General features: G+C 42.1%; 2 protein-coding genes across 3 annotated transcripts in view; one reads left to right on the top strand and one right to left on the bottom strand.

Annotated features, from left to right (window-relative positions):
* SLC22A3 (solute carrier family 22 member 3) overlaps positions 1 to 21,360 on the top strand; it is a 106,240-nt gene extending 84,880 nt beyond the window's left edge. For both annotated transcript variants that reach the window (XM_030929437.1, XM_030929435.1), the window contains exons 6-11: positions 4,799 to 4,896; positions 5,016 to 5,230; positions 10,872 to 10,980; positions 11,756 to 11,868; positions 16,553 to 16,652; positions 19,784 to 21,360. In XM_030929437.1, coding sequence (XP_030785297.1) covers positions 4,799 to 4,896; positions 5,016 to 5,230; positions 10,872 to 10,980; positions 11,756 to 11,868; positions 16,553 to 16,652; positions 19,784 to 19,844 — 696 coding nt within the window. In that variant the 3' untranslated portion in view covers positions 19,845 to 21,360. The remainder of the gene's footprint in view (positions 1 to 4,798; positions 4,897 to 5,015; positions 5,231 to 10,871; positions 10,981 to 11,755; positions 11,869 to 16,552; positions 16,653 to 19,783) is intronic.
* Positions 21,361 to 22,403: 1,043 nt separating this feature from the next.
* Positions 22,404 to 27,204, bottom strand: part of LOC104667539 (apolipoprotein(a)) — an 84,521-nt gene continuing 79,720 nt past the window's right edge. The window contains exons 20-21 of the mRNA XM_030929434.1: positions 23,025 to 23,170; positions 22,404 to 22,476 (exon numbers count right to left, since the gene is read on the bottom strand). Of these exons, the coding sequence (XP_030785294.1) occupies positions 22,441 to 22,476; positions 23,025 to 23,170 (182 nt within the window). The 3' untranslated portion in view covers positions 22,404 to 22,440. The remainder of the gene's footprint in view (positions 22,477 to 23,024; positions 23,171 to 27,204) is intronic.

Below are 27,204 nucleotides of genomic sequence, written 5' to 3'. Positions count from 1 at the left end.
AATAATGTAGGCTTAATTTTTTTTTTTTTTTTTTTTTTTTTTTTTTTTTTGAGACGGAGTCTTCCCCTGACACCCAAGCTGGAATGCAATGGCGAGATCTCCACTCGCTGCAACTCTGCCTCTCAGGTTCGAACGATTCTCCTGCCTCAGCCTCCCGAGTAGCTGGGATTACAGACGCCCACCACCAAGCCCAGATATATTTTGTATTTTTAGTAGAGACGGGGTTTCATCACGTTGGCCAGGCTGGTCTCAAACTCCTGACTTCATGATCTGCCCGACTTGGCTTTCCAATGTAGGCTTAACTTTTAATTTTCAGAGAATATTTGTAGCTGAAAAGAAGAAAGTAATTAATGAAATGATATGGCATACTTTTAAACAATAAATATTATATTGTACATACTGCAGACACATTACAGCATAATGGTTAAACATACAGACTTTGCTATCAACCTCCTGGTTCGTCTTCTTACTGTCTGTGTGTCCTCCTTGAGTAAAGTACGTAGCTTTCCTCCACCTCAACTTCTTTCTCTCTGTAATGGGAATGATAGTAGTATCTGTACAAATTGCTCCAGCACTAAGCCTCTCGTTCAGGGGTCAGTAAACTACAGCTTGCAGGCCAGACATGCAGACAACCTGTTTTTGTAAATAAAGTTTGGTTGGAACCCATTTATGTATTGTCTATGATTGTTTTCACACTACAATGGTAAAGTTAAGTAGTTCCAACAGAGGTCTTAGAGCTCACAAAACCAAAAACATTTAATAGATGGCCATTTGCAGAAAAGGTTTGCCAACCTCTAGGTTAATACATAAGATCTTTATTTTCTTGCCAAAATCTAACATGTCATAATTCTGTGGTCATTGAGTGACTGGAGATTTGCCAGAGAAAGGCAATTATCTACAGAGCCAACATGAAAGCAAGAGATGCTTCTTTATTTTATCACTTAAAAACAATGAAAAATCATGAACAACTGAAAAATCTACAAATGTGTTTACATGTTAAATTAGGCTAGGCATGATGGCTAATGCCTGTAATCCCAACATTTTGGGAGGCTGAGTCAGGAGGATTGTTCAAGCCCAGGAGTTCAAGGTCAACCTGGGCAACACAGCAAGACCCTGTCTCTACTTCTACTACTACTACTACTACTACTACTACTACTACTACTACTACTACTAAGGAAGAAAAAGAAGGAGAAGAAGGAGAAGACGAAGAAGAAGATGAAGAAGAAGAAAGAAGAAAGAAGAGGAAGAGGAAGAAGAAAAGAAGAAGAAGAAGAAGAAGAAGAAGAAGAAGAAGAAGAAGAAGAAGAAGAAGAAGAAGAAGAAGAAGAAAGAAGAGAAGAAGAAGAAGAAGAAAGAAAAGAAGAAGAAGAAAGAAGAGAAGAAGAAGAAGAAAGAGAAGAAGAAGAAGGAGAAGGAGAAGGAGAAGGAGAAGAAGAAGAAGAAGAAGAAGAAGAAGAAGAAGAAGAAGAAGAAGAAGAAGAAGAAGAAGAAGAAGAAAGAAGGAGGAGGAGGAGGAGGAGGAGAAGAAACAAGAAGAAACAAGAAGAAGAGAAGAAGAAGCCAGGTTCTGTGGCATACACCTGTGGTCCCAGCTACTCAGGAGGCTGAGATGGGAGGATTGCTTGAGTCAGGGAGGTTGAGGCTGTAGTGAGTCGTGATTACACCACTACATTCCAGCCTGGGTGATAGAGAGAGACCCTATCTCAAAAAAATTTTTTTTAATTTTTTTTAAAAAGTCAAACTATCTACCTGAACTGACCAGAGATCTTGAAATTTGTGATGTAGGATTTCCCTTCAACTCTGGGATGTTGGGACTGGAAATGTGAGAGAGTGAATTTGTTCGGACTCGTAGCTGGTGGATAGAAGTCATAGCTCTCAGTAGAAGACTGAAGAGGAAATAAAAGGGAGCCAATAATAAATTGCTGTGAATATTTCTTTTGAAAAGCAAAGAAAAAAGTATTGCCACCTGTGTGCACTGAATGGACAGTGGTGTTGATATGTAGACACGGGATCCTGTCAGGGAATCCCTGGAGAGAGAAGAGTCTGAGACTAACACTGCCCTGCAGCCCCAAGTCTGAGTTGTGGAAAAGCCCTCAGTAAAAGGAAAAACTCATGGGAATGAGTTGGTGGTGATACTTTTGTGCAGGAACATTGTCCTGGCAGGATGGGTGGTTTTAATCCTGAATTTAAAAATCTTTGAAATCTAAATTAGTCAATTTTTTTTTTCGTAAAACAATGTTTTAATTAAAGATTTAGTTTTAGGTCAAGTGCACAGTGTCTTTCCTTAAAAATATTTAGATGTGACCATCAACTATCAAGAATGTTTCTAGAATGAAATATATTCAGCAGTGCCATGTGGGGATCAGGAGCACAGGCTCACCAATCAGTTGCCTGGTTTCAATTCCTGGCTACTATTCACTCCTTAAAGCCCTAAGCCTTGTTTTCCTTATTTATAGAGTAGGATTAACAAAAGTACTAACTTTATAGAACTTTGATGAGATTTAAAATAATCCATGTAAAGTGCTTACTCCAGAATCTAGTATCACACACTCCATAAACAGTAGCCATTTTAATGTATTAACACGAAGAAATGAATTGTAGAAAACATTTTGGCAACAAACTATACAATAATATATTTTTGTAATATATCGAGTTCTTATCTTTCACTTTTGATATTCCTGTCTTGTTTTTTGAGCAGCAAAGGTTAAGGTAGACACGGAAAAATCCCTCATTGGGGTCTTCAAATTTAGAAGGTTAGCTCAGGGGTCATCTTAATAGACATTATATTAGTTAAGATCCAGGTCAACTTACTAATGAAACAAAGTCCCCGAAAATACAGTGATGAAAAAGGGAAAAGTGTTTTTATCTCTAGCACACCCACCCAGAGGTGAGCAGCCCAGCTCTAGTGAGGCAGCTCTACTCCATGAGGCCCTCCAGGGCCTGAGTTCCATTTGTCTTGCATCTCCACCATCGCCTACACAGGTTGTATGGTTGAAGCTCACCGGCATCTTCTTCCAGCAAGTTATTACCTTTTTAAATGCTGAGACCTAGAACATGACCCCCACAACAACCTCATTGCTGAGGTCTTATCACAGTGCCACTCACAGTTGAAAAAGAGGATAGAAAAAATGACTCTCACTAGGCTGCCATACGCCCAACTAAAATTCTATGTGTTCTCAAAAGTGGGAAGGGAAGAATGGACGGTGGAATCAATCAGCAGTCTTCCACGGCGATTGTCATGACAACTATTGTTTTGTTGACTCTAGACACTATTGATTTTAAGACACATAGTCATTTTATGTACCACTAAGTAAGGGAAACCATGTTGTTTAAACTGGGACACATTGCTTTCTTATCAGCTCAGTTGTAGGACACCTTCCAATTAAGAGATGTTAAAACATAGAAAATCAATGTGTCTTGATATAAAAGAAATACAGGATTGTAAAGACTTTGGAAAAGAAAGCGACCAAAGGCATTCATTTTGCAGTCTACTTTTGTGTGTGTCTTTTCTTGGAGCAAAGATAGGCATAAGATATCAAGCTTTAGTTGATCTATTGAATTTACTGTTTAGAATCTGTGATGGACAAGGTACTATCGGTGTGCATATGCTCTAAGTCAAATTCGTGTGATTACTGGTAGAGAGACTTTGGCTCAAAGCTTTGGAGAAAATTTGCCTAGATTTTCATTCAATCTGGGCCGAATCTGGTATTGTACAAATAGACCACAGGGACCTTGTCGTTAGTAGCCAGCATTTCTGTTTAACAGGAGCAGAGAAACCGAGGACAACACCAAGGAGCAGATATAACCAGGGCACTTGACTTCTTGCTTCAGCACTCAGTCATTACACAAACAGTTGTTGAACACCAGGCACTTTGCTTGCTGTGACAATGCACTCCCTGCCTTCCAAGAGCTCCAGACCCACAGGGGAATGCTGTTGTGCAGGTTCTAGGATAGAGGTCCAGGGAGTAGAGGCAGAATTTGGGAGCCATCAGTTCTATCTGAGGCTAGGAAAGGCCTCCCAGGGGAGGTAAAATCAGCACTGAGGAGGTCAAAGAGCCCTCCATGCAGAGGTAAGAGACTGATAAGCGCAGGAAACTGGAGCTGTGGTCACTGCAGGGGATCGTGCTCTGATGCTTCCGCATGTTAGACTGGAGGCAGGGTGTGGGGATCGGGGGGTGTCCTCTCCAGCTTCGATTTTTTCAGTGTCTTGTATGTGGTTGGCCAATAGCAGTATTTGCTGAATTGAATTGAAAAGACTAACTTCTTGAATGGCCAGATAGAGATGAGCTGAATTTTTCTGGATCAAAAAGATACTAGATTACAATAAACGGACAAAAGCAAAATAATACATTTAGTGCTTGCTCTCAAACTTAACATTGCTCTATTTTGTTCGTGAAAGTCAGATTTGAGGATTTAGTTTATTAAGAAACCCTAAATTGGTTGGATCCCACTTGCTTCACCCACCCTGACTCTCATTTCCCCCAATTTAATAAATGTGCATGTGTATTTTACTTTAGAACACACAGACCAGTGTAACATAAAGTGCTGAAATTATCCCAAGAACAGATTCTCAGTGCAGCAATCCTATCTTTGTGAATTTGATGTGTTCTAAGTGCCAGAGCAGAAGTGTTTTAATTCTCAGGTTTTAACATATTATGAAAGCCCCTGGTCACTTCAGTAAGATCATTTGATTCTGGTTAATGACAAGTCTCTGCTATGCAGGTGTTTTGTTTGTTTTTGTTGTTGTTGTTATTGTTTTTGCTGTCTATTGCTACTGAAATCTGCTTTTCTTATATAGATCACTGTTACAGATGAGGAAGTTAGTAATCCATCCTTTTTAGATCTGGTGAGAACTCCCCAAATGAGGAAATGCACACTTATTCTTATGTTTGCTTGGTAAGTTTGACTAGTGATGGATTTAAAAACTTGCGTTAAATTTACAACACATCCCTTCCTTCAAATCAGCTTGAAGTTATATCTTACTTGTTCTCTGGTGTCTTTCAATGTTGCTACAGGTTCACAAGCGCAGTGGTGTATCAAGGACTTGTCATGCGCCTGGGAATTATAGGAGGCAACCTCTACATAGACTTTTTCATCTCGGGAGTGGTGGAACTGCCAGGAGCTCTCTTGATCTTACTAACCATTGAGCGCCTTGGACGACGCCTCCCCTTTGCGGCAAGCAATATAGTGGCAGGGGTGGCATGCCTTGTCACTGCATTCTTACCAGAAGGTAATCTTACCCCACATCTGCTTGGCAGCCAAAGGACTTGAAAACACCTAAATCCGCAATCAAGTATAGGGAGCCACTTGTTCTTAGGAAATGTGCAATCGAATCACAGTCTTGGCATCAGGCAAGCTTTCATGATGTCCCTCCATTTTTTGCTTAATCAGTGTAAAAACTTTGAAGATAAGAGATTGGTTCTGTAGATGATTCTCTTTTCTCAATTGTTAGGATCATTTATGAATGAAACAGATATTGTGCCCGATCTAGCTGATAGTGATGTGGTTTCTGTTAATCATCGTTATGTGACTTACTTTTGCGATATCTCTGATGTTGTTTAACTTACATCCCGAGCCTCTGCCATGCTGCTGGCACCATGCTAAACGCTGAGGTTACACTAGAAGAAGAAAGCAGTTAATTGACTTCGAATGGTTCACAATCTATTAAGGGATACAGATACTTTAATACTGTCATGATTCTTATTGTCATGAATTATTTGCAAGATTTAGAAACTAATTAAATTATTTACAAGATTTAGAAATATAAAAAATAGATTGGGGAGGAGTGATCAATCCAGAAGGGGATTCAAGAAAAGTTTCCCAGCAGTGGGAACTAAACATGTGTGAAGACTCAAATGGGCCAGATATCAGGGGGAGAGAGGACGGATGCTTCCAAACTAGAGAAGAGTTTCCAGAAGTATGAAACACCTTTGTGCATTCAGGAACTGAGGGTTCATTGCTGTGACTGGAATCCAGGCAACGAGCCTGAGAGATGATCTGTCACCAGCATGATGGCCCTGCACGTGGTCCTGTGAGCTTGCAGAGGAGGAGTGAGCTTGGCATAACTGCAGCAGTTTAGAGATGGCTATGAGCAAGGGAAGATGCTGAGAGCAGGAATTACAATTGGGGCAGTCAGACCTAGATGAGAGAGGGTCATTTCATTTTAGAGATGTTGCAGAGTTAAATTTCGCAGGGCTCTGTCCTGGTAGATGGGGTGCAGGCCAGAAGGAAGCAGAGGGTGCCGTGACTCCTGATGTGTGGTGAGCAGCACCCAGAAAATCCTTACCCTAGAGCACACCAGGGACTGGGAAGAGGAGGGCTTCACATGCCGGAGAATGTGTGAAGTAGAGCAAGTTCATCATTTCCCTCTTCCAGGAGGGGCAAAGTGGGGATTACAGAGAAAGCTGGATTCTCCAGGTGTCTTTTGTGTCTGCACAAGAAAGGCTGTCTTTCTTTGAGAATCCTCTGAGGACCAGCCAAGAAATGGATAATATAGTGGGAGTCAGAATAGTCAGATATTTACAGATGAGTTTATTAATTAAATGAAGGTTTATGAATTATTAAAACACCAGGTAGACCCTATTTGAATAAAATTATGGGAATGCCAATATTCGGAACACACACACACACACACACATACACACAATGTGCAAGTCCCCTGCCATGTTGGAATGTTTGATGATAAACAGCAACTACCTATTTACATCTCTCTTGTTTTCCCTGAGCGCATTCGCTTCCCAGGGCTGCTGTAGTAAGTACCACAAACTCAGCAGCCTGAAACAACAGACATTTATGCTCTTGGGTGTGGAGGCTGGGAGTCTAGAATCAAGGCATCCAGGGGTGCTTATGTCCAGAGGTTCTGAGGGAGGGTCTCTTCATGCCTCTCTCTGGCAATCCTTGAAGCTCCTTGGCATCACTCCTCTCTCTGCCTCCGTATTCACAGGACATTCTCTTCTCTGCTTGTGTCACCTTGACTAATGACATCTGCAAAGACCTTATTTCCAAATGTGATAGCCTTGAGGTTCCAGGTAGACATGAATTTTGGGAGACACTATTCAATCCACTACAAGGAGTTAACATATTCTAAGGGTTGGAGGATCTGTACAATAGCTACCTCTCAATACATGTCTATTCACTATCGACTCATTGTCAGCCACTGAACTAGGAGGGGGATGGAGAGGTCAACAAAATAGACACAATTCCTGCCCTCAAAATAGTATAATTTAAGAAGAATGAAAAATCACAAACATTGGAGACGTTGCTCTTCTATTTTACTTTGGTACTTTGGATGTAACATAAAACTGTAGCTCCCTGTGATGAAGTCTTCTGTTCTCATCGTATGTGGACTAGGAATGAATGAAATATTCATTGTATATGAAATTAGAAATGCAGAGAGAAAGATGCATGACTTAAGTGTGTCTCATTTCATGATCTATATACACTTTACTCTAGAAGATTTCTGTGGTCCTAGATTGATTGGTATGACTTTCATGTCTGTTGCATTCAGAATGACCCCAGAAAGCATTCAAGGCTGTGTGTCCAAATCAAGACAGAAGTAACTAGTCAGATAGTCATAAAACTATTTTGTAGAGAATACTTTCATATACTAGAAAATATAGCACCAAGAATAGACTGTTCTCCCTTGTCTAACCAGTTTTATTTTATAGATATAATTTCCTGATTGAAGCTTTAGAATTGTTCTCAGCAAGACTGAAAACGAATTGCTCTTATTCTAGACACATTTTATTTTTGCCTTCTGCAGACTTGGCTGCTTTTATAGTCCTATGTCAGTCATGACTGACTGGCAAGAATAAATTTCAAATCCCTAAACTGAGTTCCAAATATTAACAGAGGATCCTCCCTTGAGTCCTTCCAATCTAAAGACCCATTGGACTTGATTCCAGCGACTGGGTACTTAGCACGAGAAAGGCTTTTCTGCTCAGTCATTCCTGATGTCAGCAGTCGGTCGCCAGCCCCTGGGGAGAATACAGATGAGCTTTTGGAGAAACCAGCTCTAAAATTGTCTCACAGCAAACACTTTAATCAGCTTTCCCTCCATTCGACCCAACTTTTCATGGTCTAAAGAATGGAAATCTAGAAGAAGAAATAGTATTTCTGGCTGTATTCTCATTTCAGACTCACTGCTTCTAGCCCAAATTTCTGAATGCTCATTAATGTCTGGAAAAAAGAGACCTTTCTTTATCCATATCTGTCTGCCATGTTTAATTTGAGTTTATTTAGGATGGCCACAAACCTAGCAGTTCGGGTAAGTCGTCGTCTTGAACTGGGAAACTTGTCTTCCACTTTTATTTTTCTTTAAGTGAAAAGTGAGTTCATGTATCTTAATTTAGACATTTCTACTAGAATTTCTCACTAAACTTTATTTCAGAACTCAGAGTAGATTATCCATTTGGAGTACATATAAAGTTTTGTTTAAGTCCTTCACCCTTTCTTCAGTAATTGAGGTATTATTCCCAATAATCTCTAGTAGCTTGACCAAATCCACTTTCAGAAGAAAACATTTCCTTTGTTCTCATATAACTCTGTGGAAGACAATTTTAGTTTCAGTACTCATTTTTAAATTGCCCTGTGGTTTTTGTCATTGCTGCCAAAAGATGTCTATGGCCACCTCAAAATGAATTTAGCTTATTACTGGAATCAAGAATTTTTGTGTGCATATATATTTATTCATACTTCCTAATAGTTTTCTTTTCATTTTTTAATTAATGAACCATGCAGTGCCTTAGCAACTTCTCTTTGGTTACATATTTCAACAAAATCTCTGTTCCAGTGTAGTTTGGTACTGGACTCTACTGCTTGGAAAAGAGTTGGGAGTCTTTCAGATTAAGGTCAACGTGCAGGACAGACCACACCTCCACAAGTGGGGCAATTTGGTGTTTTCTGAATGTTTTACTGAATGGAGTGGCTATTTATCTGAGTTAACCACATATGTTTATCATGGTAGGAGTGTGTGTGTGTGTGTGTGTGTGTGTGTGTGTGTGTGTGTGTGTGTGTGTGTGTGTTTTAATTTGGTCTCTTGGTTTTTGTTTGGATTTTTCCATGAAACAGACCTTGCCTCAGTTATAAACCCAAATTGCCCTTGAATTTGTCAGTGGGACTCAATTTTAGAGCAATCTTGATTCAATGAAAAGAAACCTACAATGGAAGAACCCAGCCTGAATAGTGAAGCTGTTTCCTAGGTAGCAGGCGGCAGTCTGGGAGTAGCAGGAGATGGTCCCACTGGGCTGGCACCCAGGGAATCTGAGGGTTTGTTCCCACTTTCCCCTCCCAGTACCACATGCTCATTGAAAGATGGAGTGGAATGCATTTCCTAGTCTCCACCCCCCTTTTCTTGGCCTTCATAAAGAAGCAAAGCCTAAACAACACATGTTGACAAACCTTCTGCTCCAGAGCAGACAGTGACCTACCACATCAGCACAACCCTGGCCTCCTCACTGCCTGATGTAACAGTTAACGTGACAGCTACAAGGGTTCTCATGTGGGAAAAACATGAAGTGCACCAGGGTGTCCTCGGCCAGTTCGCAGTCAAAATATGCAAACTCCAGACTCCCAGAAATGGTTTGGATTCTTGAATCATCTTTTCCTTATGCTTGCCCTCCTGGACAATTGTTTTATTTAATGAATTTTAGCTTTTTTTTTGTTGTTTTTTGTTTTTTGTTTTTTTTTGTTTTTTTTTTTTTTTTTGACCTGGCTATTCTCTAGAGAGAACACACAGAAGTCTACTGAGCTTGATTCTCTTCTTTCATCCTCCTCATTCATGCCTCTCTTTCTACTAAAAATTATATATTCAGAAAGGTTCAATAATTCCCCTGGAAAACAGGAGGATGATTTAGTGCTAAATGAACATACGTGTGGGCATAAAGGGAAAATGAAAGGTGCATGAACACTGGACATGCTTCGTTTTGCTTTGGAGAGCGGATATGGTCTTGTTCATGCAGGGCATATGTCCTTAGTACCATATCTCCTAGGATGGGAAGACATCAATTACACAACTTCTAGGAAAGCTGGAGCAGTGACTTTTTAGAGTAAAAATGGTTAACTTCTCTGCCCTTAAAACATAAAAGAAAGAAAATATTCAATAGAGAATGTTTGGCATTTCCCACTAGTTTCTAGGGAGGAAAGGAAAATTTCTTCATACAACCAAAGCAGTCCTAAAACAGTTCATTTTAAAATGGATGAACCAATTAGCATTGACGAACCAATTAGCATTGATGAATGTGGCTCCTTCTGGATGGTTTCTTGAGGGAAGTAGTACAATGGGGGATGAGGAAGACAATGAGTGACATTTGCCTTAGTGGTAACACACAGAATAGATGTCCCCTTCCAAAGATCCTGGTCCTCAAAGCTTGCTCTACTCTAGAAACCAAGGTCAGCTCACCTGAGGGGCTCCCCTGGTGTGCTGGGAACGGCTGTTCCTTGTGTCATCATCACAAGGTAAGCACAGAAAGGACAGCTGGGCACCAGCAGTGGGAACGTGGTGGCTCAAAGGCATGACTGGAAACTACCTCCTGGACAAAAGGCCAGTGTGCTCCATCCAGCCCTCTAGGAGGTCATTGCCCGGAACAGTGTTCCAATGTAGTGGCTGCTCATGCTCCACAAACGGCTCTTGAATTGTATTTCCCATAATCCAACCTGCTCCAAAAGGCATCTCGTGCTCTAAAATATTAGCTATCATCTAGTTTAATTGTTGTTGCAATTTGGTTACATGAGTAGAAGATTCTATCATTTGTGCTTAAAATTGCCAAAGACTTCAGACTGGAGGCCACAAAGCAAATACCTTTGGTTGTTCTGTAAAATGTTAATGAAATCAGACCCCTAACTCCTCCCTTCCAAACTTTCTGTGTTTGCAGGAATACCATTGTTGAGGACCACAGTGGCTACACTGGGAAGACTAGGGATAACCATGGCCTTTGAAATTGTTTATTTGGTAAATTCAGAATTGTACCCAACAACATTACGGTAATTCTACAAACATTGTGGTTTCTCCTAAGTAACTCTGTAGACCAGTGTTTTAAGTTGATTTAGTTAAAAACTATGAAATAGTTTCCTTAGCTCAGTGATATATTAGCCTGGGCTGAATCCAGCCAGTAAAGAAGATATGCTTTGAGTTATCACTGCTTTCTGCATTGCTGCCTGCTGCATTTTGTGATAGAAGTATTTCTCATATTAATATCTTCACACACTGTTATGGTTTCAAGGAAAGGCACTTGACTTGGAACCAGAAGACTTCTAGGTGCCCTTGCTTAGACTGTGGGTTAAATCTTCATCCATCAGTGTCACCTGCCACAAGACTATGGCCTCTCTTTGACTGCATTACATGCATTGGTACAGTGGTGAGCAGCTGGTTATGAAGGATGAAAGGAAACAGTGTGCACAGATTAGTGCAAATTGACTTCCTCTGCTGGGGAAGCATTCCATGGGCACTCTTTGCCCTCATATGAGGAAACCAAAGTGGCACAAAGTGACCCAGAGCAGGCAGGGCAGTGATAACTGCAGGCAGGGCAGTGCCGATGGATAACACCCTCCACCCACACTGGAGACTTCCTCACTAGCCTCACTGAGAAATGTGCAGAATGGAAATGTTTTGCTTAGAGTTCACGAGAGTGGCAGTTTTCAAAGTTAGAAAATGCAAAGTATCGTCACACTTCCTTTGGTTTTTTAATATGTCTGAATATGTTATCTTGAAGTCATTTGTTGAAATAGTTTTCATTTAAAATTACTTTTCATTCAACAGAAATTTTGGAGTTTCGCTCTGTTCAGGTCTGTGTGATTTTGGGGGAATCATAGCCCCGTTTCTCCTCTTTCGGCTAGCAGCCGTGTGGCTAGAACTACCTCTGATCATCTTTGGTAAGAACTCATTTGCTATTCTTAAGAGCTTTCATCTACATTCCTTGTATTAAAAGAAAACTATAATAATTATTAGGTTCGATAATGATAACAATAGTCATTTATCTTACTATAATAACTATTTCATTGATAGTTATGACATTAATTTCATCTTATTATAATAACTATTTCAGTTTTGAGGAGCCAATTCAGTTATAATGAATGGTTTTAGTTAAAGGGTGCTGATAAATAATGTTCAATTAGCATTCTTTGGGTTCTGAGTTAAATGCTATGAAACTCTTATGATATTAGAGAACATAGCCAATAATTTTCAGGGGACTAAATTAAATATTCAATATGTTTAAAAATGAGGGTCAGGTGCAGTGGCTCATGCCTGTAAGACCAAAGTGGGAGGATTGCTTGGGCTTAGGAGTTCAAGACCAGCATGGGCAACATAGCAAGACTGCCTCGACACAAATGTAAAAATTAGCTAGGTGTGGTGATCCATGGGTGCCTGTAGTCCCAGCTATTCAGGATGCTGAGGCAGTAGGATCAAGGCTGCAGTGAGCTATGGTCATGCCATTGCACTCCAGCCTGGGCAACAGAGTGAGAATCTATCTCTAAAATAAGTAAATAATAAAAAATAACAAAAATAAGCTTAATGACTAATTGTATTTCTGGTGTTCTCTGTCTATTGATATCATATCTTCATTGGCTTTGATGCTAAAAATCCACCCAGAGGGAGCAGGGGACATGGAATCTCGGGCACACATTCCATCACCTCCTCTAGATCCCTTGAGTGCACCGCTCCTCCTACCTCCAGCTTCTGTAGGACTTGTGAAGGGACAGAATCACAGTCTAGGAAGGACCCTGGGGAATTCAGTGTCCCACTTCTCCAGGGCTGATCCAACTGTCCTGCCTGGGTTTCACACACTTCCCCTATGCCTTCCTCTGCAGTAAAGGATATGGGCTGGCCCCTTTCTCCCCCAACCCTTTCTCTACCTCCACTTCCTTACTTCTGGTAGAGAATGTTTTTCATTTATTGTTCAGCAGTTGAAATTTGAATGAAAATACTGAGTCCATGCGGACAGACCTTCTGATTCATGCAAAAGTCCTTTGACAGTGTGAGGGACAGACAGTCAGCTTCTACCACTTGACACCAGTGACCTCAATACAGGATCACCTCAAATTATTGTATGGGAGTTGGTCATCAAGCTGAGTGTTAATTCTGTGGTCAGCATGAAAAAGCAGAAAGTGCCACTGTCCAGCAAAGACAGACTAGTCCAGGAGACATGACACATGACCTTCAGGACTGCAGCCCATAGCCCAGTGGCAGGCAGGGCAGAGCCTGAGACTGCTAGGGAGACAGCTGAATTTCTAAAAACTCAGTGACAACAGAATGTGATAACTACTGAGACCCCGAAAGCAGAAGCTCCTATGAGAATAGGTCACAGGGACCCTTGGCCCCTGAGTGTAGGGGAGCAGGTCAGGGAGGAAGGAGGCAATGTCTAGGCCAAGAGGGGCTGGCTGTGCTCCAGGCAGTGGAAAGTTCAGAGCAAGAGGACACCGCATCCTTAAGCACCTGGTGCTAGAGGATGGATGGCAGGTGTGAGCCGGACCTTAAGAAAGGCAGCGCCAGGGCAGGGCAGGGACTGGATCTGGAAGGGCCTCAAGGACATGCCAAGGCTTTGCTCTTTATACGTACAGCAGTGGGAAGTTACTGGACAGTTTCACCCTGAGGTGGACAGAGCTGGCCTTGCATTGTAGAAACAGATATGCAAATGGGTTGGAAGGACCCCCAGCATCATCCCTCTGATGGTAGATATGCAAGTGGGTTGGAGGGATGATGTTGGGGGTGACAATTCAAGGACATCATCATCAGGAGGTCACAGTGGCTTCTAATAAGGGGGTGGCAATGGGAATGGAGAGGGTGGACAGATTGAGTAAATATCTTAGAAGCCAGCTGGGCAAGATGGGACCACTGATGGACACAGGGAGAGGGCATGGTGAGCTGGGAGGCCCAGGTGCCTGGGGAGACACAGGTGGCACAGACACTGGAGCAGCAAGGTTGGGGGTCTGCAGGGTGATGGGGCTCTGTGTCAGCTGTGCACAGTTTGAGGCACCTGGAAGAGTTCAAGTGGAAACAGAAACCAGCAGGCTCAACACTGCTGAGCTCAGGAGGGAAGTATGGCCTCAGGATGAAGAGCTGGAAGCCACCTGGCAGTAGAGACTGGTTGAAGCTGAGGGAGTGGCCCAGGCCCCCAGAAAATCAGGACAGAGCACGAGGAAAGCAGAAGCCTAGTACAGAGACCTGAGGGGTGGCAAAGTGACAGACCTAGGCAGAAGGAGAGGAGGTGGCCAAGGAAGTGGAAACCAGGTGAGAAGCCCGAGGCAGGAGGGCATGAGAGACCAGGTCCACCCTAAGGACTGAAAGTAGTACACGTGGATCTGGTGGCCAGCGAGAGGCAGAAGGAACCTGACTGGAGCAGAGCCAGAGAGGATATAGGCTGAGTACAGGGGAGGGCAGGCAGAGGCAGGACCTGGAGCATGGTGCTGTGCTGGTGCTGGCACCTCCCACTCACCAGGGCCAACTGCCACCATATTAGTTCATTTGCCACTGCTAGAAATAACTGCCCAAGACTGGGTAATTTATAAAGAAAAGAGGTTTAATTGGCTCACTGTTTCACATGGCCGGGGAGGCCTCAGGAAACTTAAAATCATGGTGGAAGGGGAAGCAGGCACGTCCTACATCGCGGCAGGTGAGAGAAGAGCAAGGAAAATGATCACTTATAAATCCATCAGATCTCATGGGAACTCACTCACTATCACAAGAACAGCATGGAGGAACCTCCCCCACGACCAGTCACCTCCCATCAGGTTCCTCCCTCAACATGTGGGGTTTACAATTTGAGATGAGATTTGGGTGGAGACACAGATTCAAACCATATCAGCTACATTTTCAAGAATTTTGTAAGTCAGTCGTCAAGCACGGATATCATCAAAAAGTAAAGAATATGAAATATATGAGAAACAGAGGCAATAAATGCCCAACACTCATCAGTTCCTAATTCATCTGCTACATCTTCAGTATTACTTGTGCTCCTTAGATTGTGTCTGCTGCATCTCTATGGTGGAAGCACCACTGACGGGGCTCCTGCATCTCTTCCCAGTGGCACAGTCAGGGATGTTGTGTCAGCAGCCCGAAGGGCCCACAGTGGGAGCATTTACACCATGCACATTAGCAGATGCTGCCAGTCAGGGCTTGATTGCCCAAAGAAGGTTGTTAGGCATTTACCAGCACATCAGTAGGATACAAAGAAGTAGAGAAAATAGGGGAGGGTGGTTTTTTTTTAAATTCTACCATTTATTATTATTTAAATTTGTTTTACATTTTTGAGGTATTCTTTTAGACATTATCTAGTCTTACTTTTTTTTTTTTTTTAATATACTTTAAGTTCTAGGGTACATGTGCACAACGTGCAGGTTTGTTACATATGTATACATGTGCCATGTTGGTGTGCTGCATCCATTAACTCGTCATTTACATTAGATATATCTCCTAATGCTATCCCTCCCCCCTCCCCCCTCCGCACAATAGGCCCTGATGTGTGATGTTCCCCTTCCTGTGTCCGAGTGATCTCATCGTTCAATTCCCACCTATGAGTGAGAACATGCAGTGTTTGGTTTTCTGTTCTTGCGGTAGTTTGCTGAGAATGATGGTTTCCAGCTGCATCCATGTCCGTACAAAGGACACGAACTCATCCTTTTTTATGGCTGCATAGTATTCCATGGTGTATATGTGCCACATTTTCTTAATCCAGTCTGTCACTGATGGACATTTGGGTTGACTCCAAGTCTTTGCTATTGTGAATACTGCCGCAATAAACATACATGTGCATGTGTCTTTATAGCACCATGATTTATAATCCTTTAGGTATATACCAAATAATGGGATGGCTGGGTCAAATGGTATTTCTAGTTCTAGATCCTTGAGGAATCGTGACACTGTTTTCCACAATGGTTGAACTAGTTTACAGTCTCACCAACAGTGTAAAAGTGTTCCTATTTAGTTTGGCTCTAAAGAGCAGGAAAAGAAAGGATGATAATGGAAGGATGAGGCGAGATTGAGAGAAGGCTGGTCAAACAGGAAAGATCTGAATATGTTTGAAAGCTTCTCCCAACAGGTTGAAGATACTGGAGGAAGGGTTGATCCCTACAGTGAGGAGCCGAAAGAGACAGGCCTAGGAGAAGGCTGGTCCCGGAGTAGACAGCAGGACAAGTTTTCCACTGTAAGGTGATAGGAGGAATCGGAGGGAGAGGAGCAGGTTAGTGACAGTGTCAGTGAGCGGGCGCAGAGGGGACTCCCCTCCAGCACTCTGTTTCTCTGCAATGCAGGAGGGGAGCCCTTGGGTGTTGGACCTTAAGAAGACACTCAGAAGGCACTCAGTCAATCACTGTGAGATGTGTGAGTGAACACATGACTGCCAGGTGTACAGGGGCCGTGGTGCTACTTAGGGTTTGAGGAAGGGAGAGAAGCTTTGAAGCTGTGATAAGGGAGAACTGGGGCGTTGATCTGGGATGCAGAGGTTGCTGTGGTTGAGAGCTACTCCAGTGAGCAACATGGTGGCTTCAGAGTGAGCAGACCCATGGGAGAGGGCCCAGCTATGTCTTCCGGGGGCGTTAACACTTTCCCCCTATTCCACAGGTATCCTGGCATCCATTTGTGGTGGCCTCGTGATGCTTTTGCCCGAAACCAAGGGTATTGCCTTGCCAGAGACAGTGGATGATGTAGAAAAACTTGGCAGGTACTGTCCAAAATTCAATGCACCCTAAATAAAAGCAACATTTCAAACCACTGGGGAAAGAATGATGTTGAGAAAATTGAATATCCACAGGGAAAAAAATAAGAATAAATCCTCATGTCATATTGTAAGCAAAAAATTCAAAGGAGATACAAAAGGTTAATGTAAAAAAACTCTCCAAAGCTAGATAAGAATACACATTATTTTTTTAAATGTGGTTGTGAAGAGAGAAGCATTTCCATATAAGGTGCTAAGACTCAGAAGTGATCTAAAGGCAGGAGCTGCTGATATGTGAAAGTGGAAATCGCTGGGACATGCAGCAGCAGGGGATTAACAATGTGGCTTACTCTACAGAGTGAGGAGTCAAGTCTGTGTAGATGGAATGGCATAGGTAGATTTTCAAGACTGATTACAAAGTGAAATGTCACTGAACAGCATACTATAGTATTTATAAAAAACTAAAACCAAAGGCAGTTTCTCTCTGTAGCTGGATAGGAAGACAGATGACACACAGATGATAGATAATAGGTAGATGGATGATAGATAGATAGATATAATAGATGACAATCGTAGATAGATAAGTGATAGTAGATAAAGGATAAATAATAGATGATAGATAGATGATAGGTAATGTCTGGATAGATAGGTCGACAGATAAATAGATAATAGATGATATATAGGTAATAGACATTAGTAGGAAGATAGAGAAGAGAGAGATTGAGTTTTGGAGGGGGGTGTTTAAATAGGGTATAAGGAAAACTAATACCCAGATAATACATTAACATGAGGAATTATGTCAAGAAAAATTCACATTACACAAATTCTTTCTAATTGTTTGAAATTTTTTCATTAAGAAGATAGAGATATGAATATGAGAATGTATAGTAAAAGATGTAAAATAATAATATATGCCCTCTGCAGACACACATGTGCTGGGAAGAGGGGTAGGGAAGGGAGGGCCATCACTTTCTTGCCAGAGACTTCTGTACTGTTTGATTTTCTTTAAAAATTAGAACACGTAGTCTTGTGTTGCTTGTGCAGTTTTAAAAAATGATATAACATCCAATTTAACAATTAAAAAGCAATCTTAATAATGACCTGGGAATTAAGAACATGGAACTGTAAATAGTTTTAATATATAAAAAGTACTGAGGAACAGCTTTCTTTCCTTTGATTCTATTCCATTGACTGCATCTGTTTACAAAGTGAGAGGGATGCTTTCATTCTTTATCCCCAAACCAATCAGGGATCAGATTTGCAAACTCATCAGGAAAAAATGGAAGAAAAGGGAGTCCTTTGAAATCAAGACTCTTCTACCGCTTCAGTCACATTAAAAATAAACAGCTAGGAGAGGTTTTTTTTTTTGACTTGGGGAATGTGGGTGGAGGGGGGTTGTCCAAATGGTGTGCAAGGAACTAACATATAAACATGAAGGATTATACCAGCTAAAATTTAAGGTACCCAGATTCTTTCTAATTTTTTTCTGTTTATAATTTTTCATAATGAAAAGTTGGGTACATTAATTAATTATACCTAGTCTCTACACATGAAAAAAAATCTAGCAGAAGTATGGTTTACAGTGCTGCAAATTAAGCACATTACTTGTGATCCATGATTATTTACTCTACAAAAATTACTTAGTACTAGATTACTAAAACTTGTTATTTCCCTTTTAAAATCACACTGGATTATTTTATCATTTCTGCTGGTTTTTGTTCATGTTAACAGCTCATTTCCAAACACATGTTAATTCAGTAGAAGTTCATGAAGAACTTAAATGCTACAATGCTAACAAACCCCTGTATCAGGGGAACCAGCCGCCAATATTTCAATGTAGGTTCTTTCTATTTTCCATAAGTGTCAGCTGGCTGAGAAATAAAGAGAAAGAGTACAAAGAGAGGAACTTTACAGCAGGGCCTCCGGGGGTGACATCACATATTGGTAGGACCATGATGCCCACCTGGGCCTTAAAGCCAGCAAGTTTTTATTAAGGGTTTCAAAAGGGGAGGGGGTGCAAGAACAGGGAGTAGATCACAAGATCACATGCTTCAAAGGGCAAAAAGGAGAACAAAGATCACAAGGCAAAGGGCAAAAACAAAGATCACAAGGCAAAGGGCAAAAGCAGAATTACTGATAAGGGTCTATGTTCAGCGGTGCATGTATTGCCTTGATAAACATCTTAAACAACAGAAAACAGGGTTTGAGAGGAGAGAACCGGTCTGACCTCAAATTTACCAGGACAGGGTTTCCCAATCCTAGTAAGCCTGAGGGTACTGCAGGAGACCAGGGCATATTTCAGTCCTTATCTCAACCACATAAGACAGACTCTCCCAGAGCAACTGTTTATAGATCTCCCCCGCAGGAAAGCATTCCTTTTCCAGGGTCTTAATTATTAATATTCCTTGCTAGGAAAATAATTTAGCAATATCTTCCCTACTTGCACATCCATTTATAGACTGTCTGCAAGAAGAAAAATATGGCTCTGTTCTGCCCAATCCTGCAGGCAGTCAGACCTTATGGTTGTCTTCCCTTGTTCCCTGAAAATCACTGTTACTCTGTTCTTTTTCAAGGTGCACTGATTTCATATTGTTCAAACACACATGTTTTACAATCAATTTGTACAGTTAACACAATAGTGGTCCTGAGGTGACACACATCCTCAGTTTATGAAGATAACAGGATTAAGAGATTAAAGTAAGACAGGTGTAGGAAATTATTAAAGTATTAATTTGGGGAACTGATAAATGTCCATATTAAAATGAAATCTTCACAATTTATGTTCAGAGATTGAAGTAAAGATAGGTGTAAGAAATTATAAAAGTATTAATTTGGGGAACTGATAAATGTCCATATTAAAATGAAATCTTCACAATTTATGTTCCTCTGCTGTGGCTCCAGCTGATCCCTCCATTTGGGGTCCCTGACTTCCTGTAACACCCCCGACTAAGGTCTGAACACAGATAAAAAACAAGCCTGGAGACAGATACTGTTGTTACCTTGGAGTTGGGTTTTCATGAGAAGTTATGCATGAATGTATTTGATCAAAACCAGCTATACTATTAAATAATAACAGAAGACCCTCTTCTAACTAGTTACATACTCTTCCCTAAAGACTTTCTCCTTTGTTTTTTCAGTCCACATTCCTATAAATGTGGCAGGAATAAGAAAACCCCAGTTTCCGGCTCTCACCTTTGAGGCCTCTGACAAAGACAGAAGGAAGGAGCTATCCAGGAGCTGATCCTCCTTGCAAAACTGTGCCTTGCGGAGATGCACGTGTGCGTTTCAGTACAACATGCTGCGCTGTTGTAATACTGTATAAAGACTTCAAACTATCCAGAGTATTTTTATATCGTGTTGGATGAGTTAGGATTTGTAATGCTGTTGAAGTTTCTGGGAACACATAATATGTAGCCAGTTTAACAAAGAACCTGTCAGGTGCACAGGCTTTCCTGGGATTTTTTCTTGTGTTCCCTGTGGTCTCTGACCCATTAGGCTAAAGAGAGACAAGAGAAGCCCCCCACCTGATTCTCATGACAGCTCCATCAAGAATGTGGGATATGCTGACCAAGGATTTGAGAAAGTTGTACAGAAATGCTTTCATCAAATCTGATCAGTCAAGGGACTGAGCCCCTAACTGACCATTCTGAAGACTGCGTGGAGGATGACGATTTGGGAATCCTGTTAATGAGAAAGCTGAATCACAGGCACCTGGGCCATAGAGTGTGCGCACTCATGTTCTCTGCTCACCTTGGTTTCCGCATACCTTTGCAATGTGAACAGGTCAGGAGTCTCTCTCGTCCACCTCCTCTGTAACATCTGGGGTTCCAGGCATGGTTTAGACCCTGTTCCAGCAATAGGAACCAATCTGCTGTACAATCTGAGGTCTTGCCTCTGTTGTTTACAAAATGATGCTGTGGTTCTGAGATTATTTGGGACATGTCTGGCCCTCCTTTTGTCGACACATAGAGCCACAGATTCCCTTTTTCACTAAACAAATCCCATGGATTCTGATTTCTGGGTCTTAGGATTTTAAAAGTGAAGGGATATTTTTCTTATATTTGTGAGTTCAGTTACGATGGTGGCCGTGGTCATAAGTGGAAAACATGGACGGTTCCCATTCAATTTTGGCACTTCGAGTTGCCTTGGGGAAGAGCTTACATTTTAATTTAAAAGAAAGGTCAATTGTATCCATGCTTAACAGGATCAGAAGATGCTTTATAAATGACTTTACAGAGACTAATAAGGGATTTGATCTTTCTTTTTTGTTATCGAGGCTTTTGAAATGTGGAACTTGTGTGTTCTGCTTTGTATGTTATATTCAATATCTTTTCAGATGCAATCTGTATTTTATGCTGAGTTTTTAAAATGAAATACTTTATGTGAACAGGCAAAATTGGTACCAAACGGAAACATTAACCATGAGGAAGAACATTTCTGTAAGGAAAACAGGTGACAATATACACATGTGCGCTAATTGTAAAATGAGCATCTTAATCCTTAAAACACATCAGAATTGAATACGAATAATCTATTTGTTGATGAAATAAACACAGCTCTTTGAGGATTTGAGACTATATTCACCCTTTATTCACAATCACTTGCAGTTCTGCTTTTCTCTGCATTTCTCTGCTGTAAGATGACTGTTGCATTGTTGAATTGTATTTTGAGTGGATATTTTTGTTTGGTAACAATTAAAATTTTAAATTGTAAAGAATGTACATTTTCCCTTTCTCTTCCTTCTAAACATGTGTCACTGCCACAGGTCATTCTCCTGTGACCGTGTGTACTGCAGACTGTTTCAAAACCGGGCAGGCAATTAGCAATGGCGAACAAGTGGTCTACCTTCAATATTTGCTTGTTGTTCATTTACATGCTCTTGGTACCAGTCCTAGACTCACGTGTGCCCCAGAATAACATTCAGACTCTCAGCTGGTCTTGTGTTACATGTCCATGGCCCGGTTCACTCCATGGTACACAGCTCTCTGCTCTGTGCTCCGGGGCTCAAATCAAGCAGTCAGTGACCGACTTCATTCCCAATAACAGAACTAGTTCACATGACTCCCCATACATGTTGCAGCTTTGAAAACATTCATCTTAGTGTTAGAAATAAAGACAGTAAAAATGTGTGTCAAGCCCTCCTTAGCTGATGAGGTAAATGCATGGACAACTTCCTAGGACTTCTCAGCTCTCCCCTCTGTGACCTTGCAGCCTGCTCAGGGCTTTGTGCAGCTGTTCCTTATCAAAAGCAGCTAAACCCCTCAGTCTGCCCATTTAAAATTTGTGGGATGAACAAAGAGCATGAAAATGTTGAAGACCAAAACCAAAATTTACTCAAATCAAAATAAGTACAGAGTTTATTTTTAACAAATGTCATAGCTATGTCACCTTATTAGAGAACCCAGCAGTCAGACAGGAAAAGCTTATACACAATAATACCAAAAATGCTGAGGTTTGGCATAGTTGGTAGCTGGGGACAGTGTCTTCGTTTGATTACTGTCTGTTATTTCCAGCATGCTAAATCCCTACCCACATTCCAGCCTCTAGGTGAGTCAATGCTTCATTCTGTCTCCTGTCCAATTAATTATTTCTCATCACTCCCTCAATCCAAGTGACAAAGCTTGAAACACGAACAAAGACACCAGGCTTATTGGGGCGTGCACAGCCAGGACCCCAAGAAGTTATTCCTTGTAAAATGTATTTGTCCTTCTCGAAGCAAACCACAGGCCCTCCACTGTCACCCTAAACAGAGGTAGGGAAAAATTCAGGTGAGGGTTAGCCTGCCAGCCTTTTACTATGGCATTCGTCTGTTATCCACATGTATATTTTCCTGGTAATTGAAATCGGAAAGGAACTTATGAGCATATTACTCGAGCATCTGCAGTGCTTAAGTACTTAGCAAAGTCTATTCAGTGAAACCACACCACTTAGTTTCTCCTGGGGGTAAAAAACCCCTTGTGAATCCTGCACACATCTCTCCCTATGTTGGTGTTCCCTTTAGACTGGCCTAGCCTAGGCATCACGGTAAAGTGTGTGCAGTTGGTCTCTGTCCTGTACCCTCTACCTCCTTCCCTACCAGAAAAGTCACTACTTTAGTCCCTGGCCACCAGCACACCCCAGGAGGGTGAGTGACCTGAGGTAGTTATGGCACTTAAAACTCCCTTGCTACAGATCTGGAACTCAAGCCCCAAGACATCCCCTTAGATGATCTGAATACGCATTCAGGGACAGATCTAGGGAGTTTCTGAGCAACACTTAAACTGGGATTTAACGTGGACAAATCCTGCTAGAATTTGTCACTTTGGGACTGAAGTCTAAGGGGCTGAGACCGAGACGGGAGAGCACAAGACTAACTTTGGTCTCTTGATCTTTTCTTACCTGGCAACTGTCAGTGCCTCCGGTCAAATGCCCAGCACAGAGCTCGGTGGATTTGACTCTTCCATTCAGAAACTCATAGCGATTGCACACTGTATTCTCAATCACATGAAGCTGGGCTTCCTTGAGAAGGCCAGCCCCAAAGGTACCTGTGTTTAAAAAGATGAAAGAAATGGTTACTGCACCCAAAACATGTTTAGGAGGAAACCAGAAGAACAGAGCAGCGGCGCTGGACGTCCTGTCTGTCCGTGAGGCTGTGGAACACAAGGCAGCTCCCAGTGCCCCTGGACTCTCTGACCCTGGAGAGTGTAAACATCATATGTGATTCTGTGTTCCTGAGACCTGGATTTAACTATCTGGGCTTTGTCATGGTGCTTTCGCGTTGGTTGTTGTTTGTGTACTTTTTGCTTTTGTTTTGAAAGTACAAAAATGATTTTTACAATGTAAAGAGTGTCTGAGAAATGCAATTGCTATTCTTTTTATATACTTTTTTCAGATTTTTTATAGGCTTCTTTACTACTGACATTATAATGCACAATTTTATATACTGATTTTTTCAATCAATGTTACATCATGAGTTTTTAAAATAATGCTACAATCTTAATAACTAATATTTTAATGGGGAGTGACTGCTAAATGGGCATGAGGTTTCGTTTTGAGATGAGGAAAACGTTCTGAAAATATGGCCATGGTTGCACACCATTGTGAATGTACTGAATGCCACTCAGTGGTACCCGCCAAAATAGTTAAAATAGTAACTCTTATGTTGTGTATATTTTATTGAAATTAAAAAAGAATAGCCATTATTTACTAAGAATTAACCTTTCCAGGCAGAAGCTCTTAATGTGGTGTATGTCACTTCATCCTCGCAACAGTCCTATGAAACAGGCACTTTCATCATTCCTGTTCTACAGTTGAGGAAACTGAGGCATAAGGAGGTTGTGTAGTTCAGCTTGAGCCTGGGTCTGTGGAGTCAGTGCCCTAATGCTTCCTCCCCAAGCACGTTGGTCCCACTCTTGCTTCCAACCTTCCACATGTTTGTTCATAAAGTTCATTCTTATTTCTTATTATTTTAAGTCTAAGTTCCCATAATTACACAGACATACTTCTATCTCGCAGTAACACTCCCAAATTATTTTCTAAAAGGGTGTGACGGTATAAAATGTGACTGGAAACAATTACTTCGCCTCACCCTTGTGAGTATTCAATTTTTAAAATATTAGCTAACATAGTAGGTAGAAATTGTCCTGATTCATTTTCTGATTTACACTTCCTTGACAATTAGGGAGAAGAAATACAACTAGGGAAGATTCTCCTAGTTGTATTTCCCTAGACATCCCTAGACACGCGCAGGGATGTCTCAGTGCTCTCACACATAATCTAGTTTTCCAATTTTGCAAGCCCAGCTTTCATTAGAATTTTGCAAAATCCTTTGCTTTGCAAGCATGACACAGGCAAGAGCTGAGGCGCTCTCTCTTCCCCCCTCAAAGTCTTGGACTGCATTTAGATCATTGTCTCAGGTTCAGAAAACTGACACTGAATCTGGAGTTTACATGAGCAGCATGGAAGAGGCTCTTCCCAGAGCCTCGCTCCAGAGCCCAGCTCAGCCCTAGCCAGGAAGGAGCTGCATGGAGGAAGCTCCTCCTGACTACCAAGCACCGGGCAGGGGGTGCATGACCTGGACTGTGTAGACGTGTGAGGGAGCACACTTTTCAAAATATCTTGTTGAAAATTAAGTTAGATATCACTGCTTTTGGATCTGCTCTCAGAGCAAGGCAAACATCCTGATAAGGGGGTAAACCCACCACTAGTTGCCAGGAGATTGATGCGGTCTGTGAGTATGAGCTGCCATCCAGTGGCCAACATAGAGATGGCACCTCTGAGGGCAGGGAGGCCACGGGTGACCTGAGGATTGAAGCCCTCCCTGACTGGGCCCTGGGGAGAGGGCCGCAGGACCAGCCCAGTCATTGCAGATGGGGCTGACATGGAAGAGCCCCTTGGCCTCAATACCTACTCTGCATTTGGAATATCCAAGTCAAGGAAGGTCTGGAAACATGAAGGGGAGAAGGGGAGAATTTCGACCTCCCTCTGAGAAGCTGAGAAGACCCATTGATCTGATGTCATCAACATAGAAAATGGATAAACAGACCTGAGTTATATTGTGTGACTCTTCCTGGTCTAGTTAGTGTTCTGAGAATCATTTTCTCAGTGGACATGTGGGTGAGACCAGAGGACACAGGGAGCCAGTGCAGGATGGTGGTTAGAAATGTATTGATGGGGGTGGGAGAGAGGAAACAGTGAGTGGGCTCTGTGGTCAATGCCCAGCTACACGCCGGTTATGTGATGTTTATTTATGATGGTGGTGATGGTGATGGTGGTAGTAGTGATAATGGTGATGATGGTGGTGGTGATGATGGTTTTAGTGGTAATGATAATGGTGATGGTAATGGTGATGATGGTGGTAATAATGGTGATGATGGTGGTGGTAATGATAATGGTGATGGTGGTGGAATGGTGGTGATGGTGATGGTGATGGTGGTGGTAGTGCTAGTAATGATGATGGTGGTGGTGATGGTGATGGTGGTGATGACGTTGAGAGTGATGATACTGGTGATGGTGGTGGAATGGTGGTGATGGTGGTGGTGGTGGTAGTGGTAGTAATGATGATGTTGGTGATGATGGTGATGGTGGTGATGTTGAGAGTGATGATATTGGCGATGGTGGCGGTGATGGTGATGGTGGTAGTGGTAGTGGTAGTGATGATGGTGGTGGTGATGGTGATGGTGGTGGTAGTGGTAGTAATGATGATGATGGTGTTGATGATGGTGATGGGGATGATGATGCTGGTGTTGGAAGGTGAGGATGAAGATGCATAATCTTCATCCTCGTAATCACCTTATATGTAAGTACAGATGAGAAAACTGAGGCTAAAAGAGATTAAGTAACTGCCCAATGTCACATGGAAGATGGGAGAGCCAGAACTCGCACTCAGATCCTTATGATTTTAGCTTCATGCTTTCATCAGTTGAAGTATTGTAGAGGATCTGTTTGCTTTCTGGCTGCCCAGCAGCCTTTCACCCTACACCCCATAATCCTGGTGAGGGATCTACCTTTAGCTCCCTTCTGGGTATGAATGGGGTCCTGCCTCTACTTCCAGCATGGAACAGCTGATGCAGGTCAGAGCCAATCAGTGACGGGCTCAGGGGCAGGACCATGACCCAATTTCAGTCTCTCAGAGTGGGCAGACTATTGTTCATGTAATGGGGAGAGTGGCCTTTCTTATTCTTTCTCAGCAGAGCCAGAGCCATGACAGCATCTGCAGCAATGGGAGTGTCACCTTTGTGCCCCAAATAGTGCCTACCCCATGATCAGGAGTGCCTGGGATCTGGGGCCTCATGTGAGCCTGAAGCTTTTCAGCTCACTAAGAATTTCCCTTGTTTTGCTTAATCCAATTCGAGTTGGATTTTCTGTCACTTGCAAGAAGGAGTCATGTTAGATTCAACTCTATTCTGTGTTAGTAGTAGGAGCTGCCATGATGGAGTGCTTAGTATGTGCTCGGCACTTGATGCACTTTCTTATTATTTCCCCCATAACAGCCCTGCAGCCCACATCAGCTGAGGAAACCATCAGTGAGAGCTCATGACTTTGCTAAGTCCAGACAGCTGATAGGCGAGAGCCAGGGTTCCAGTTCAGGTTTGTCACCCTGCACCTTCTCTGAACCCCAGCTTCCTCAATGGTAAAATGGAAAAAATAATACCTAACTCGCAGAGGTTTCTAGTATTTAAATTTTAAAATATGCAAACACCAGGAGCAGCCTGGCACACCCATAGGTGTCCCTCAAGCCAAGTTTCCTTTTATTTGGCCTCAGTGCTCCCAGACTGCAGTGCAGAAAAAGGGAACAAGAAGTCAAGGAGGTGAGGTTTTAAATGTAATAGAAAAGGAACAGAAAAAGGAAACCCAGCTTTGAAATTATCTAGGCCAGTGGTTTTTAACCTTTTCAAAAAACCCCAAAGAATTTTCATTAAATGAAAGTGTATACAAAAGGCTGATGTGCAAAGCACCACTTGAAAATGCTGGTTTTACAGATAAGGGATTAGAGCCAAGTGATACAAAGAGGTAACGTGTCTAGTTCAGGTCTATCTGGCTAGTGGCAGAGTCAGAACGCTTTTCCAGGGCCCCAGAC

Source organism: Rhinopithecus roxellana, chromosome 4 (genome assembly GCF_007565055.1).
Source record: "Rhinopithecus roxellana isolate Shanxi Qingling chromosome 4, ASM756505v1, whole genome shotgun sequence".
Classification (NCBI taxonomy): Eukaryota; Metazoa; Chordata; class Mammalia; order Primates; family Cercopithecidae; genus Rhinopithecus; species Rhinopithecus roxellana.
This window is presented reverse-complemented; position numbering and strand designations above follow the sequence as displayed.